Genomic DNA, 11,709 nt, shown 5'->3' on the forward strand with positions numbered 1-11,709 from the left:
CTGTTTGTTGTAATTGTAGATGCTTTAGCTGTTAACTCTGATGGTCGTTACTTGACGACTAGAGGAGTTGATCGCCATGTTCATAAGGTCCAATTTGTCTCAGCTTTTATGATTATGTGTCTACAGGCCTTTACAGGTCACAGGAACATCTGCCTCTGACTCTTTGCCTTCTATATAATATATATTCTGTAGTTTGTGTATTGTGTTACAGGAAGGTAGACAAGGCAGAGAAGCTTGATGGAGGATAAGGTGGCAAAAGGGGTGAGTCATTAGTGGCGAGGACATTAGGTGTTTAGAGTGGAGAAGGTCCAAGCTCCGGTATGTGACTAGAAGACGGTGACGTTGGAGATAGAACTTTGGGTTTAGAATTTTAGGTGTAGGTTTAATTGTTTTTAAAAAAATTAGTTAAGTTTGATATACCTGTCATAACTATGTAACCAATTTCAATATATAAAAAAATTAATATAAATTTGTATTTTTATATTTTATATTTTTTTTTAATTTTTAATAATGCCGATTATTGTATGAATAATCTTTGTATGTTCTTGAATTATCAATGTATTGAATAAAATTTTAATGTCATTTTAATGTTATTTATTTTTAATATATTGAATAAATTTTTTAAAAAATTATAAAAGATTATTATATTTTATTCATGTATTGTTAATTAATTGAAAGTTTTAAAAAATATAAATAATAATATTTTATTCCTATGAACTCCTTCTTGAGATTCACTAATGCAAAAACACAATAAATAGAAGTTCAACACTATTTATGATTCCACTAAAAAAATATTAAAAAATTCTTATGAACCCCAAGAGAGGGTTTACTAATGCTGATGCTCTTAGATCGAGTGTTCTACACGACCACATATTAGTCATTGTACACTTCAGAAAATGTGTATTAAAAAATTAAAAATGTTTATAGACTATACTGAAAAGGTACTAAAAATAGTAATTATTTAATTGACTCAGATCTTAATTGACCCAGCATCTGTATTCTGTAACGTACCGGACTTGAAATCTCGAATTCAAACCAGTTAATAATAATCTTCAAAATAAGAAAGCGACAGCTGAAAATTAAAATTAAAATTTCCCAAAATAAACAGAAAAGTCCAAAAATAACAAATACTAACAAAAAAGAAAAGAAAAGAAAAGAAAAGAAAAGCGAGAGATCCGTGATGCCCAAACGATTCGCTATTCCACGCGTCACTGTCTGCGACTAAAACCACGCGCTTCGCTGTTTACCGACTTTTAATCTCTTCTCATATCTTCCCTCTCTTGTCTCCACTATAAAATCTCGTGGTTCCCTTCTTCCTTTTCTGCACCGATACTCCCTCGCTAATTTCGAAATTGCCACTGATTATTTAAAACGTACCATCTAAACCGACTAATTAACCATAACCGGTTAAGCTATGGACGGTTTACTGACCGACGAGGAGAGGCTAACTCGGAGTGACTCGGTTGGTAAGAAGCGAGTCAGAGACGAGTTGGATGAGCTTGTTATCAACTCGCCTGATGTAAAGCGGTTGAGAGACGATTTGTTCGATGACTCGGGTCATGACCCAGCGACTCAAGATCTCGACTCGTTGATGAAGAGCTTCGAGGAAGAGTTGTCGAACACGACGACGGTGCAAGACTCCGGCGAGGCTCTGCCGGATCTCGGATATCTTTTCGAAGCTTCCGACGACGAACTGGGTTTGCCTCCTCCGCCACCGCCACCGTCAACGCTTCTTCCTCCGTCGTCTGAGGAAACAAAGGAGACGGAGTTGGTACGAGCGTCGTCGGGAGTCGGCGAGCCTGTTACGGGTTTTGGATCTTTCGAGCTGGATGATGGGCTGTTCGAATATTCCGATGTTTGTTTAGATTCCGGTGACCTGTTTTCATGGCGGCCGGAAACTCTACCGGCGGAGTAACAATGTTTATGGAGTTTTTTTAAAAGCGGGAGATGAAACGGTGGCGTTTAAACTCGCTTAGTGATGATATAAGATCTTTATATTATTGTAAGATTTTAGGATTAGAGAAATCAAAGGCGTAGTGTGGGTTAATGACTTAGATTGGTAGTTCATACCCGTCCTCTTTTTCCAGGATCCGTTCTGTTGATCTTGAATCATCTTCATCCTGTGTGTTAGCTTTTGTTAATGTTAAAACTAAACTATTATCAAGAGTTTAATCCCAGATATTAGAATCTGTGTATAAAGTAAATGTTCATATTGGATCTTTTTGTTTTATGTGTGTGACAATGTTCAAATTTTCATATCAGAAGCTAATATAAAGTTCACAATTTTTCTTTTTAAACTAAACACAAGTCGTGACAACAGATAATAATAGTTATCAATAGATTGTACAGTGAGATTGCAATCAAGTCCATACTGTTTTGGGCGGGCTGGGATTCTAGAACCATTGCCCTAGTTAACACCAAGTCTGACCATGACCACACATGCTTTATGACCGCAGGTTTGAGAGTTGGTCTATAAACATCAGGATTAAAGGCTTTAAAATTCGACCAAAAGCCCGACATAGATGATAGATAATGGGCTGATTCTGGGTTACCATTTCAAACAAAAATGGTTTATTTAAAATCCAAAATCAGAATTTCCGGGAAGCAAGACACAACAAAAGTCCAAAAATACAAGCACAACAACACAAGTGAACAAATCTGCAAAAAGAAAGAACAAGACCAGTGTAACAATTAAAGACTAAACATTTCTTTTACTCGAGGAAAAAGTGGATCAGGAAGTTTGGAACTGTTCCCCTCGTGTTCGTTTGTTGGTTCACGACACTGATGATGCCTACAAGGTCAAGCTATCTGGATTCTCAACAATCTTTGCAAAGGTCTGAAGGAAAGCAGCTAAGTCAGCTCCATACACAATGCGATGATCTGCTGTAACATTCACCTGCCAAAACACAACCAATGCCATTGTCAACAAAATCCTACAGTTTTATTAAAAGCTATTCACCAAACCCTATGAGGCATATTCTTATTAACAAGCTTCAAATAGAATCCAACTATTTTTGTTACCATATGAAGTCAAATTCAGGCTTGCTTACCATCATTTTGTTTTTCACACTGAAGAAACCATCTTTATCAGCAACTACAGTTGGTTTTGACGCTCCAACAGCCATTATAGCACCCTAGAGATTTTTGAGTTATAAAAAAGGTTCAAAAGTAAATTTGAGTGTAAGCACTTATCTTGTTGAGACATCAAAATTTCACATACCTGTCCTGGAGGAAGAATAGCATCAAATCTATCCACTCCAAACATACCGAGATTCGATAAAGTGAAAGTTCCTGAAATTGAACACACACACATGCATCCTTAACTCAGCACAATCCTTCTTAAACACACTTTTCATGAAAAACTATGATCAAAGAAGAGTACCAGAGTTGTATTCATGAGGTTGCAATTGCTTGCTCCTAGCTTTCCCAACCAGCTCTTTCCATTTTTGAGATAACAAGTATAAATCCAACTAAAAAACAACCACCATGACTCACACAATCAGTAAGCTAAGACTAGAAGTACGTGCTCAATTCGACCACAGACTAGCTACTTCTCTACATTGATTACCTTATCAGCATCTTGCAGAACAGGAGTAATCAGCCCGCCATTGATAGCAACAGCAACGGCAATGTTAATGTTGCTATTGTAACTAAAACTCTTTCCATCTTTGCAGCTTGCGTTCACCACAGGATGCTGAGCAAGAGCCATCCCCGCAGCTTTAGCCAATAACGCAGTCATTGTTACACCCTTTGGCTTCACCTTCTCGTAGAGTGCATCAAGAGCATCAGTGTTCACAGGATAACCAACACGGAACGTTGGAACAGAGAGGCTCTCGATCATGTTTTTGGAAACTGCAGATTGCATTGCTGTGAAGGGAACAACGCTGGAGTCAGGCAACAGAGGAGGCGAGCTAGTTGTTGTAGCCTTCGCCGTCGTAGCTGTTGGTGAAGCAGCAGGAGGAGGAGGCGGTGGTGCCACGGAGGGAGCGATTCCAGCCGCCGCCTCCACGTCAGAAGCCGTGATCCTACCGAACGGTCCAGTTCCCGCAACGGATCCGATATCCACTTTGTGCTGCTTCGCGAGCTTCTTAGCGTAAGGCGTCGCTACGGTCTTCCTCGGACCATCTGACCCTGCCGCCACCGGAGCAGGCTGAGAGATCGCCGGCGCGGGAGATGAAGTAGCCGGAGGAGGAGGAGAAGGAGCAACAGCGGCGGAGGAGGATTTCGAGGCGGCTTTGCTCTTAGCTTCTTCGATTTCAGCCTCAGTCTCCGCAAGCAACCCGATCGCAGCGCCTACGGGAGCCGTCTCTCCTTCTCCGACGACGATTGCGGCGAGGTAACCGTCGTAGAACGTTTCCACGTCCATATCGGCCTTATCGGACTCCACGACGACTACGCTCTGTCCCTTCGCGAGCTTCTCGCCTTCCGTCTTGAGCCAGGATACAATCTTCCCTTCCGTCATGGTGGAAGAGAGCGCCGGCATGAAGATTTCTCTGATTTTGGATCTGACTGTCATCTCTCTGCGGTGAGAGCGGAAAACGACGCGGCGGAGGGAGGGGATGGGGGCTGGGGAGACGGAGGAAGCGAATGAAATGGTGGATTTGGAGTTGGGGAGAGAAGGCGTCGATAGGAACGAGGAAGAAGAGAGCGCCATTGTTGCTCTTCGATGAATCCGAGAGAGAAGGAAGATCTGAGAGATTTAGAGAGAGTGTGAAGTGGACGGAGAAGACGAGGTCGTTGTTCGTTAAGCGTCTTCACCTATATTTTGTATCCACTACAACCGGTTGGTATTTAATAACCGGATTATTAAACCAGGTTATTTTAATTTTTGTTTCCGGTTTCGTTAAACCATCTGGAACACAAAGATGCTTCTCAGTGGATAATAGGTAACATGACAAAAACCGGTTTTGTCATGTATCTTCTCTGCTCAACCTATGTTATGGAATCAGATTCCAAAAGCTTAGTCTATAACTTTTATCATATAATAATCTTTCGTGTTATTTCAAAATCTCGTGTTTTCTTGACCAAACACATTTCACAGAACGTTCCATGTCGGAAAAGCAGAGGCAATGTTGTGTTGTGATGCGGATTAATTTGGATTGCAATGCCTGTTGTAGAAAAGTAAGAAGGATTGTCATCAATATGAAAGGTTGGTATATGTCATAAAAAAAACGGCTATTTTCTCTCTCTCCACGTGCGACCAAATTGGTGATTCCCCACAGCTACAATGCCTACGCTTCCAGCGTCCCACCGGCGTCTCATCCGACGTCGGTTGCTTAGTGACCTATCTGCTCCGTCACCGCCGAAGCAGATGAAGAAAAAGAAACCAAAGAAATCGCCGGCGAAGTCCTCCCCGAAGTCTTCCCCTGCGGCGAAATCGCAGTCGCCTCCGGTGAAATCGAATTCTCCTCCGGCGAAATCTAGCTCAACCGTAACGGATCCGATCCTCCTGGACTCTATGAATGGTTCTGATGCCCAAATCGGCGACCCAGCCGCTGCGGATGCTCACCTTTCGAAAGATTCCTCAGATCCTCACCCCGTCGCGGAAGAGGTCAAGACTGATAAGACAGTGATCGTTGCATCGCCAACGGATCCTTCTTCAGTGTGTAACAAGGAGGTCACGGAAGTGGTATCTGAGTCGAGCTCTGAAGCTCCTCTGGTCCCCACTGCCGTGGATTCTGTAGTTCCACCTAACGCCATACCCATCATGTCGGAGTTGAGCTCTGCAGCTCCTCTAGACTTCTCCAAAACAGATTCAGCTTGTGTTAAAGATCCCACTGAGTCTGTCTTTGTCTCGAAAGATGTCTCAGGTGTAGAAAAAACCCAGGTCTTGGATGCTTTGTCTGATTCAAGTGGTCGACTCCCCTCCGATACGACCACTTCTTCGGAAGCTCAGGAAAACGCGGTGCTGCAAATAGTAGCTCCGGTGTCGGTTCAGATGGAGGTTCTGGGGGCTAAGGAGCCTTCGACTACCCCTAAGAAGCAGAGTAGTGTCCCAGCCCCGGCTAACGACTGGTGTACTAGAGTGAAATGAGTAGGCAAGCGTCTCTCAAAGAAGGGTGAAGCGTTTACGCTTCCTTCTGGCGAAGCTTGCATAAAGATCCCAAACTCGGTGATTGAGAAGAATAGAAAATCTTGGGAGCCTTTTGTTTTGGGACAGTTTTACTCGGACCCCCCATCACAAGGAACCCTTCACAACATCGTTAATGGCATCTGGAGTAAGCGTTACAGGGACATTGCTGTATCGAAGATGGAGGGTTTTGCCTTCCTCTTCCGCATCCCTAACGCAGCAACAAGACACCGAGTCATCACGCAGGGTCTCTGGCAGATTGAAGGACAGACCATGTTTGTTGATAAATGGGAACCGGGGGTGATTCCAGCTAAACCCGAGCTCACCTCGGCCCCCATTTGGCTTGAGCTTCGAAACGTCCCCTTTCAGTTCTTCAATGAAGACGGTTTGGAGCGCATTGCAGGTTTGGTAGGTCATCCTAAATTCCTTCACCCTGCAACTGCGAATAAAACTAACCTGGAGGTGGCAAAAGTTTTCACAGTCATTGATCCTAGGAAGCCGCTTCCGGAAGCTGTGAACGTCCAGTTTGACTCCGGAGATATAAGCAGAGTCCTTGTCTCCAGCCCTTGGATGCCTCAGGTGTGTGGTTTTTGTAAGGAGGTCGTTCACGTTACCAAGCGATGCCCAACTGCTCCTAAGGCCTGCTCTTTCTGCAACTCCCTCTCTCACGTATCAGGAAAATGCCCGCATAAACCCCAACAGGATCCTTCAAAAAAGAAAACTAGGAGAGGAAGATCTAAGGATAAGCAACAGTGGCGAGTGGTGGATCCTCCTGCGGCCACGGAAAAACCACTCCCCTCCGCTGAGCCAACTACAGGGGGACATATTGTTATAGAGCTGGCTCATGAGTCGAGGCTAGGAACCGACGCTGATAAGGTGATAGGTGAGTCAAGCCTCTCTGTTTCGCACCTTAGACCAGTTCGTCCTGTCAGCGGCTCAGGTACATCTAGGTCCCCCCACTCCGATGTTCAACCAGATTCTTCGGATGTGGAATCGTCTGACTCTGAGTTAGAAGAGGGAGAGTTCAGTCAGCACGAGCCAGATTTTGAACTTGTGCGAAATAGAAAAAAGGACTCAGGCTTGAAAGGTAACAGGGGCAGGGGCCCCAAAATCAATTAGTTTTAATGTCGACAGATATTTTTTGTTGGAATGTACGCGGGCTCAATAAGTTGAATCACCGCAGCGGACTACGTAAATGGTGCAGGAAAAACTCACCTCTTTTTGGCGGAATTCTTGAGACTCACGTCAAGCCTCTCAAGAAAAATAAATTTGTTTCAGATATTTTTTTCGGTTGGTTTTCTGAAGACAATTATGGTTTCTCCCCCCTAGGTAAAATCTGGCTAGTTTGGCATCCTTCTCTGATTGTTTCTACCATCTCTAAGTCGCTTCAGATGATCACCGTTGAGGTGACCTGGCCTACCACTCGGATCAGTATGTTCGTCTCTGTTGTCTACGCGGCCAATGATGCTGCTGATAGATCTGAGCTATGGTCTGAGATTAATGCGTTAGCTGTTTCGCACAATTTGGATTCGAAACCGTGGCTGGTGTTAGGTGATTTCAACCAGATCAGAGATCCAGTCGAACACTCTAAGCTGCCTACATTGAATATGGATAAAAATATCAGAGACTTTAATCAGTGTCTTCTTGATGCAAGCCTTGATGACCTTAACTACAGAGGTACTTCTTTCACCTGGTGGAACAAGCGCAAACTCTCTCCACTGGCGAAAAAGCTTGATAGGGCTTTGGTTAATGATGAATGGTATTACACGTTCCCGGCTTCTGTTGCGTTCTTTGGAAGTCCGGAATTTTCAGATCATGCGGTTATCAAAATCATCTTGGACCCTGCAAAGGATAGAAGGAAGAAGCCCTTTAAGTTCTACAACTTCCTCATCAAGAATCAGGACTTCCTTGCCTCCGTCTTCACTAGTTGGTTCTCCTTTAACATCACGGGCTCTACTATGTTTAGAGTTTCAAAGAAGCTCAAGTTACTGAAGAATGTGATTAGAGAATTAAGCAGGCAGAATTACTCTGGTATCGAGAAAAAGACTGCTCAGGCTCACGAGAAGATGGTTCAGGCTCAAACCGTCATGCTGTCATCGCCTTCTGTCCTGAACGCTACGTATGAGCTTCAAGCAGTGCAGGATTGGGAAGAGCTATCAGTTGCTGAGGCCACTTTCTTTTTCCAGAGATCGCGCATAAATTGGTGCTCCTTCGGCGATGGAAACACAAGACTCTTCCACAGGTATGCGGCTTCCAGGCAAGCTGCAAATCATATCCATTTCCTCATCTCCGACACAGGGGAAAGGGTCGAATCTCAGATTGGTATTCAGAAGGTGTGTGTGAAGTACTTTCAGGACCTTCTTGGGAGCCCGGTTTCCCAACCAATGTTCATTCAAAGTGATTTGGATCTGCTCTTTGACTTCAAATGCTCAGCGGAGCAGGTCGTTGGGTTCGAAAAAACCTTCTCAGCTGACGACATAAAGAATGCTTTCTTCTCCCTACCATTGAATAAAACTGGTGGACCAGATGGTTACTCCTCGGAATTCTTCACAGCCACTTGGTCTATTATTGGTCCGGAGGTTACTGAAGCTATCTTGGAATTCTTCAAGTCTGGTTGCCTCCTGAAGCAATGGAACGCAGCCAACCTGGTCCTTATCCCGAAGAAGCCAAATGCGTCCCTTGCAACTGACTTTAGACCCATCTCTTGCCTAAACACGGTTTATAAGGTTATTTCTAAGTTGTTGGCATCTAGGCTGAAGGAGGTCCTCCCTCTGATGGTGTCTAAGTCCCAATCTGCTTTTCTTCCAGGGCGTCTCCTAGCGGAGAATGTGCTAGTTGCCACGGATCTTGTGAAAGGTTATAATACTCAGGCCCTCTCTCCTCGTGGTATGTTGAAAGTAGACTTGAGGAAAGCCTTTGATTGTGTTAGGTGGGACTTTATCTTAGCTTCTCTCCGTGCCTTGGCCGTTCCTGAGTCTTATATCAGGCTGATCTCCGAATGCTTATCTACTGCGTCATTCTCAGTCTCGGTTAACGGAGCCTCGGGGGGTTTTTTCAAGAGCACCAAAGGGATCAGACAAGGTGACCCGCTATCCCCTTATCTCTTTGTGCTTGCCATGGAATGTCTCTCTCGCTTGCTCCTGTCGCGCTATGAGGCTGGTAGCATTGGTTATCATCCCGGAACGGCTCACTTAAAGATTTCCCATCTCATGTTTGCGGACGACGTAATGGTTTTTTTCGATGGAACTAGTAACAGTCTTCACGGTATTGCGGAGTGCCTCGATGACTTCGCCTCTTGGTCAGGTTTGCACATGAACACGACCAAGACTGAGCTCTTCACATCGGGAGTTGACCAAAGCGAATCCACCGCCATTGCTAGCTATGGATTCTCTTCTGGTAAATTTCCAATAAGGTATCTTGGGCTGCCTTTGATGAGTCGTAAGCTGAAGATCTCTGAGTACTCCCCTTTGATGACCAAGATCACCAACCGCCTCCAGTCTTGGGCCACAAAGCTTCTCTCCTTCGCAGGGAGGTTGCAGCTGCTCAAGACTGTTATCTTTGGTACTATTAATTTTTGGGTCTCAGCCTTCATCCTGCCTAAATGCTGCATTAAGGACATCAAGTCTCTATGTTCTAGATTCTTATGGTCAGGAAACATTGAAAAAAGAGGCATAGCTAAAGTGGCTTGGTCAACGGTTTGTCTCCCTAAAGAGGAAGGAGGGTTGGGTTTGCGAAGTTTCACTGTCTGGAACAGAGTGCTTTGTCTCAAATTCATTTGGTTACTGTTGTCTAAGTCTCCGTCGCTGTGGGTCGACTGGCACTGGTACACCCATTTAGCGGATAAATCTTTTTGGCTAATTGAGGCCTCAACGACCGACTCTTGGGCGTGGAGGAAGCTACTGGATCTCCGCCCGCTGGCGATTCAGTTCTGTAAAACGAGTCTAGGGAATGGACTTTCCACGAGTTTCTGGTACGATGTGTGGACCCCCCTGGGTCAGCTATCCACGATAATGGGACCGGCTGGGCCTCGCGTATTGAGAATCAGGGAGAACGCGAAGGTGGCTGACGCAATCTTAGGAACTTCTTGGTCATTACCGCATCCAAGATCGCAGCAGGAAGTGGACCTTCATACTTACTTAACTACCATTACGCTTCCTTTATCCCATGAGAAGGATGATGTATTTGAATGGGTTGCTGGTGATTCTTCTTTGTCTATTTTCAGGTCGTCCACTACGTGGGAGGCACTAAGGCCAAGAGAAGCGAAAAAGGACTGGGTCGACGTAGTGTGGTTCAAAGGAGCTCTCCCCAAACACAGCTTCACGATGTGGGTGACGAACTATGACAGACTTCCAACCAGAGCAAGACTCGCCGGTTGGGGAATGCCCGTATCTGCAGCATGCGCCTTCTGTTCCAGATCAGATGAAACCAGAGACCACCTTATGCTAACCTGCGATTATACCACTCAAGTATGGAAGGAGGTTTTCCGCAGGTGCCAATCGTCTGCAACACTGCTCACCAACTGGTCTGAGCTGCTGTCTTGGATCAGAGCATCACCGTCCAAGAGGGTCACTTTGCTGCGGAAGTTGGCCACTCAAACCACTATTTTTCATCTTTGGAAACAGAGGAACAACCTAATGCATAACCAGACTTCGATCCCACCGGAATCAGTCTTCTTTGGCATTGATAAAGACATGAGAAACATAATATCTGCTAGGAGAGCTAGTAAACATTTTCATCCGCTTATGGCGATGTGGCTGAGATAAGGTTCTACCCTGTAGTTTGTATCTTCTATGATCCATTTTGTTTTTTTCTCTCTTTTTGCCATCATGGATCAAACTTAAGATCTTCTTTGTAAAATCTTCTTTTCATTATATGATATTTACATTTTAGCAAAAAAAAAGAAGATATGAAAAAGCTAAATAAATAGTAATACATACTGTACTTGGTTTGAAACTTTGTGTGAAGGGATTGATACACACATGATCGAGAAAAAGGAAGACAGGATAATTGTCTGTGGAAGATTTAGACCGTCAGATGTTGTAGTAAAACTGCAGAAGAAGATGAAACGGAGGGTCGAGATTCTTGAAGTTGAAGATCTCACCGGCGGAGAAGAAGGATTCCATGACCATGAGCCACCATACGAACCGGATCATGAATATTCCGAACAACAACCTGATCACATGACCATGCCATTCTTGTTTTAGTTTCCATAAAGTCGTTTGGTCCTTTTATCCACCAACATGGACATGGATAAACATTTGTAAAAAGCATTGGAAGAAACACTGCGTATGTATACAAAAGTGATACTCGTTATTAATGAAATGTTCAGTATGTTACTTTTGTCTTTTTTTTTTTTGGGTCTAAGATTTATATCATTTTTCTGAGTTTAGGTTGTTGTGGAGCACAACTTATTACATAGAGAACAATAAGAGAGAGAGATTATAGCATTAACTAAAAACAGAGAGGAACCAAAAATACAATTCAAGCAAAGAAGACTGTGACGAGGAAGACAATAATCTTTCTATCTCTCATACTACGTTCCACAATCCTAAAGAACACCTCTTGATTCAATGATACGTTTCTGAAGATACGGGCATTCTGTTTGCGCCATAGGTTGTAGATGACGACTTGATTGAGAA

General features: G+C 43.9%; 3 protein-coding genes across 3 annotated transcripts; 2 read left to right on the top strand and 1 right to left on the bottom strand.

The window, feature by feature from the left end:
- The first annotated feature begins 908 nt into the window (after positions 1-908).
- On the top strand, positions 909-2,291 carry BNAA06G33290D. Its single transcript, XM_013789369.3, has one exon. It carries the CDS (start codon positions 1,415-1,417, stop codon positions 1,913-1,915), a length of 501 nt encoding a protein of 166 aa, XP_013644823.1. The 5' UTR covers positions 909-1,414; the 3' UTR covers positions 1,916-2,291.
- Positions 2,292-2,554: 263 nt separating this feature from the next.
- On the bottom strand, positions 2,555-4,757 carry LOC106349412 (dihydrolipoyllysine-residue acetyltransferase component 4 of pyruvate dehydrogenase complex, chloroplastic). The gene is made up of 5 exons (XM_013789368.3): positions 3,569-4,757; positions 3,383-3,470; positions 3,221-3,291; positions 3,051-3,134; positions 2,555-2,896 (listed from the first exon to the last, which is right to left on the bottom strand). The coding sequence occupies exons 1-5, from the start codon at positions 4,652-4,654 to the stop codon at positions 2,792-2,794; spliced, it is 1,434 nt and encodes a 477-aa protein (XP_013644822.1). The 5' UTR covers positions 4,655-4,757; the 3' UTR covers positions 2,555-2,791.
- Positions 4,758-4,828: 71 nt separating this feature from the next.
- On the top strand, positions 4,829-11,421 carry LOC106352451 (heavy metal-associated isoprenylated plant protein 26). The gene is made up of 2 exons (XM_013792082.3): positions 4,829-5,149; positions 11,036-11,421. Exons 1-2 carry the CDS (start codon positions 5,050-5,052, stop codon positions 11,272-11,274), a joined length of 339 nt encoding a protein of 112 aa, XP_013647536.1. The 5' UTR covers positions 4,829-5,049; the 3' UTR covers positions 11,275-11,421.
- The last annotated feature ends 288 nt before the right edge of the window (positions 11,422-11,709 follow it).

This window comes from Brassica napus, chromosome A6 (genome assembly GCF_020379485.1).
Source record: "Brassica napus cultivar Da-Ae chromosome A6, Da-Ae, whole genome shotgun sequence".
Classification (NCBI taxonomy): domain Eukaryota; kingdom Viridiplantae; phylum Streptophyta; class Magnoliopsida; order Brassicales; family Brassicaceae; genus Brassica; species Brassica napus.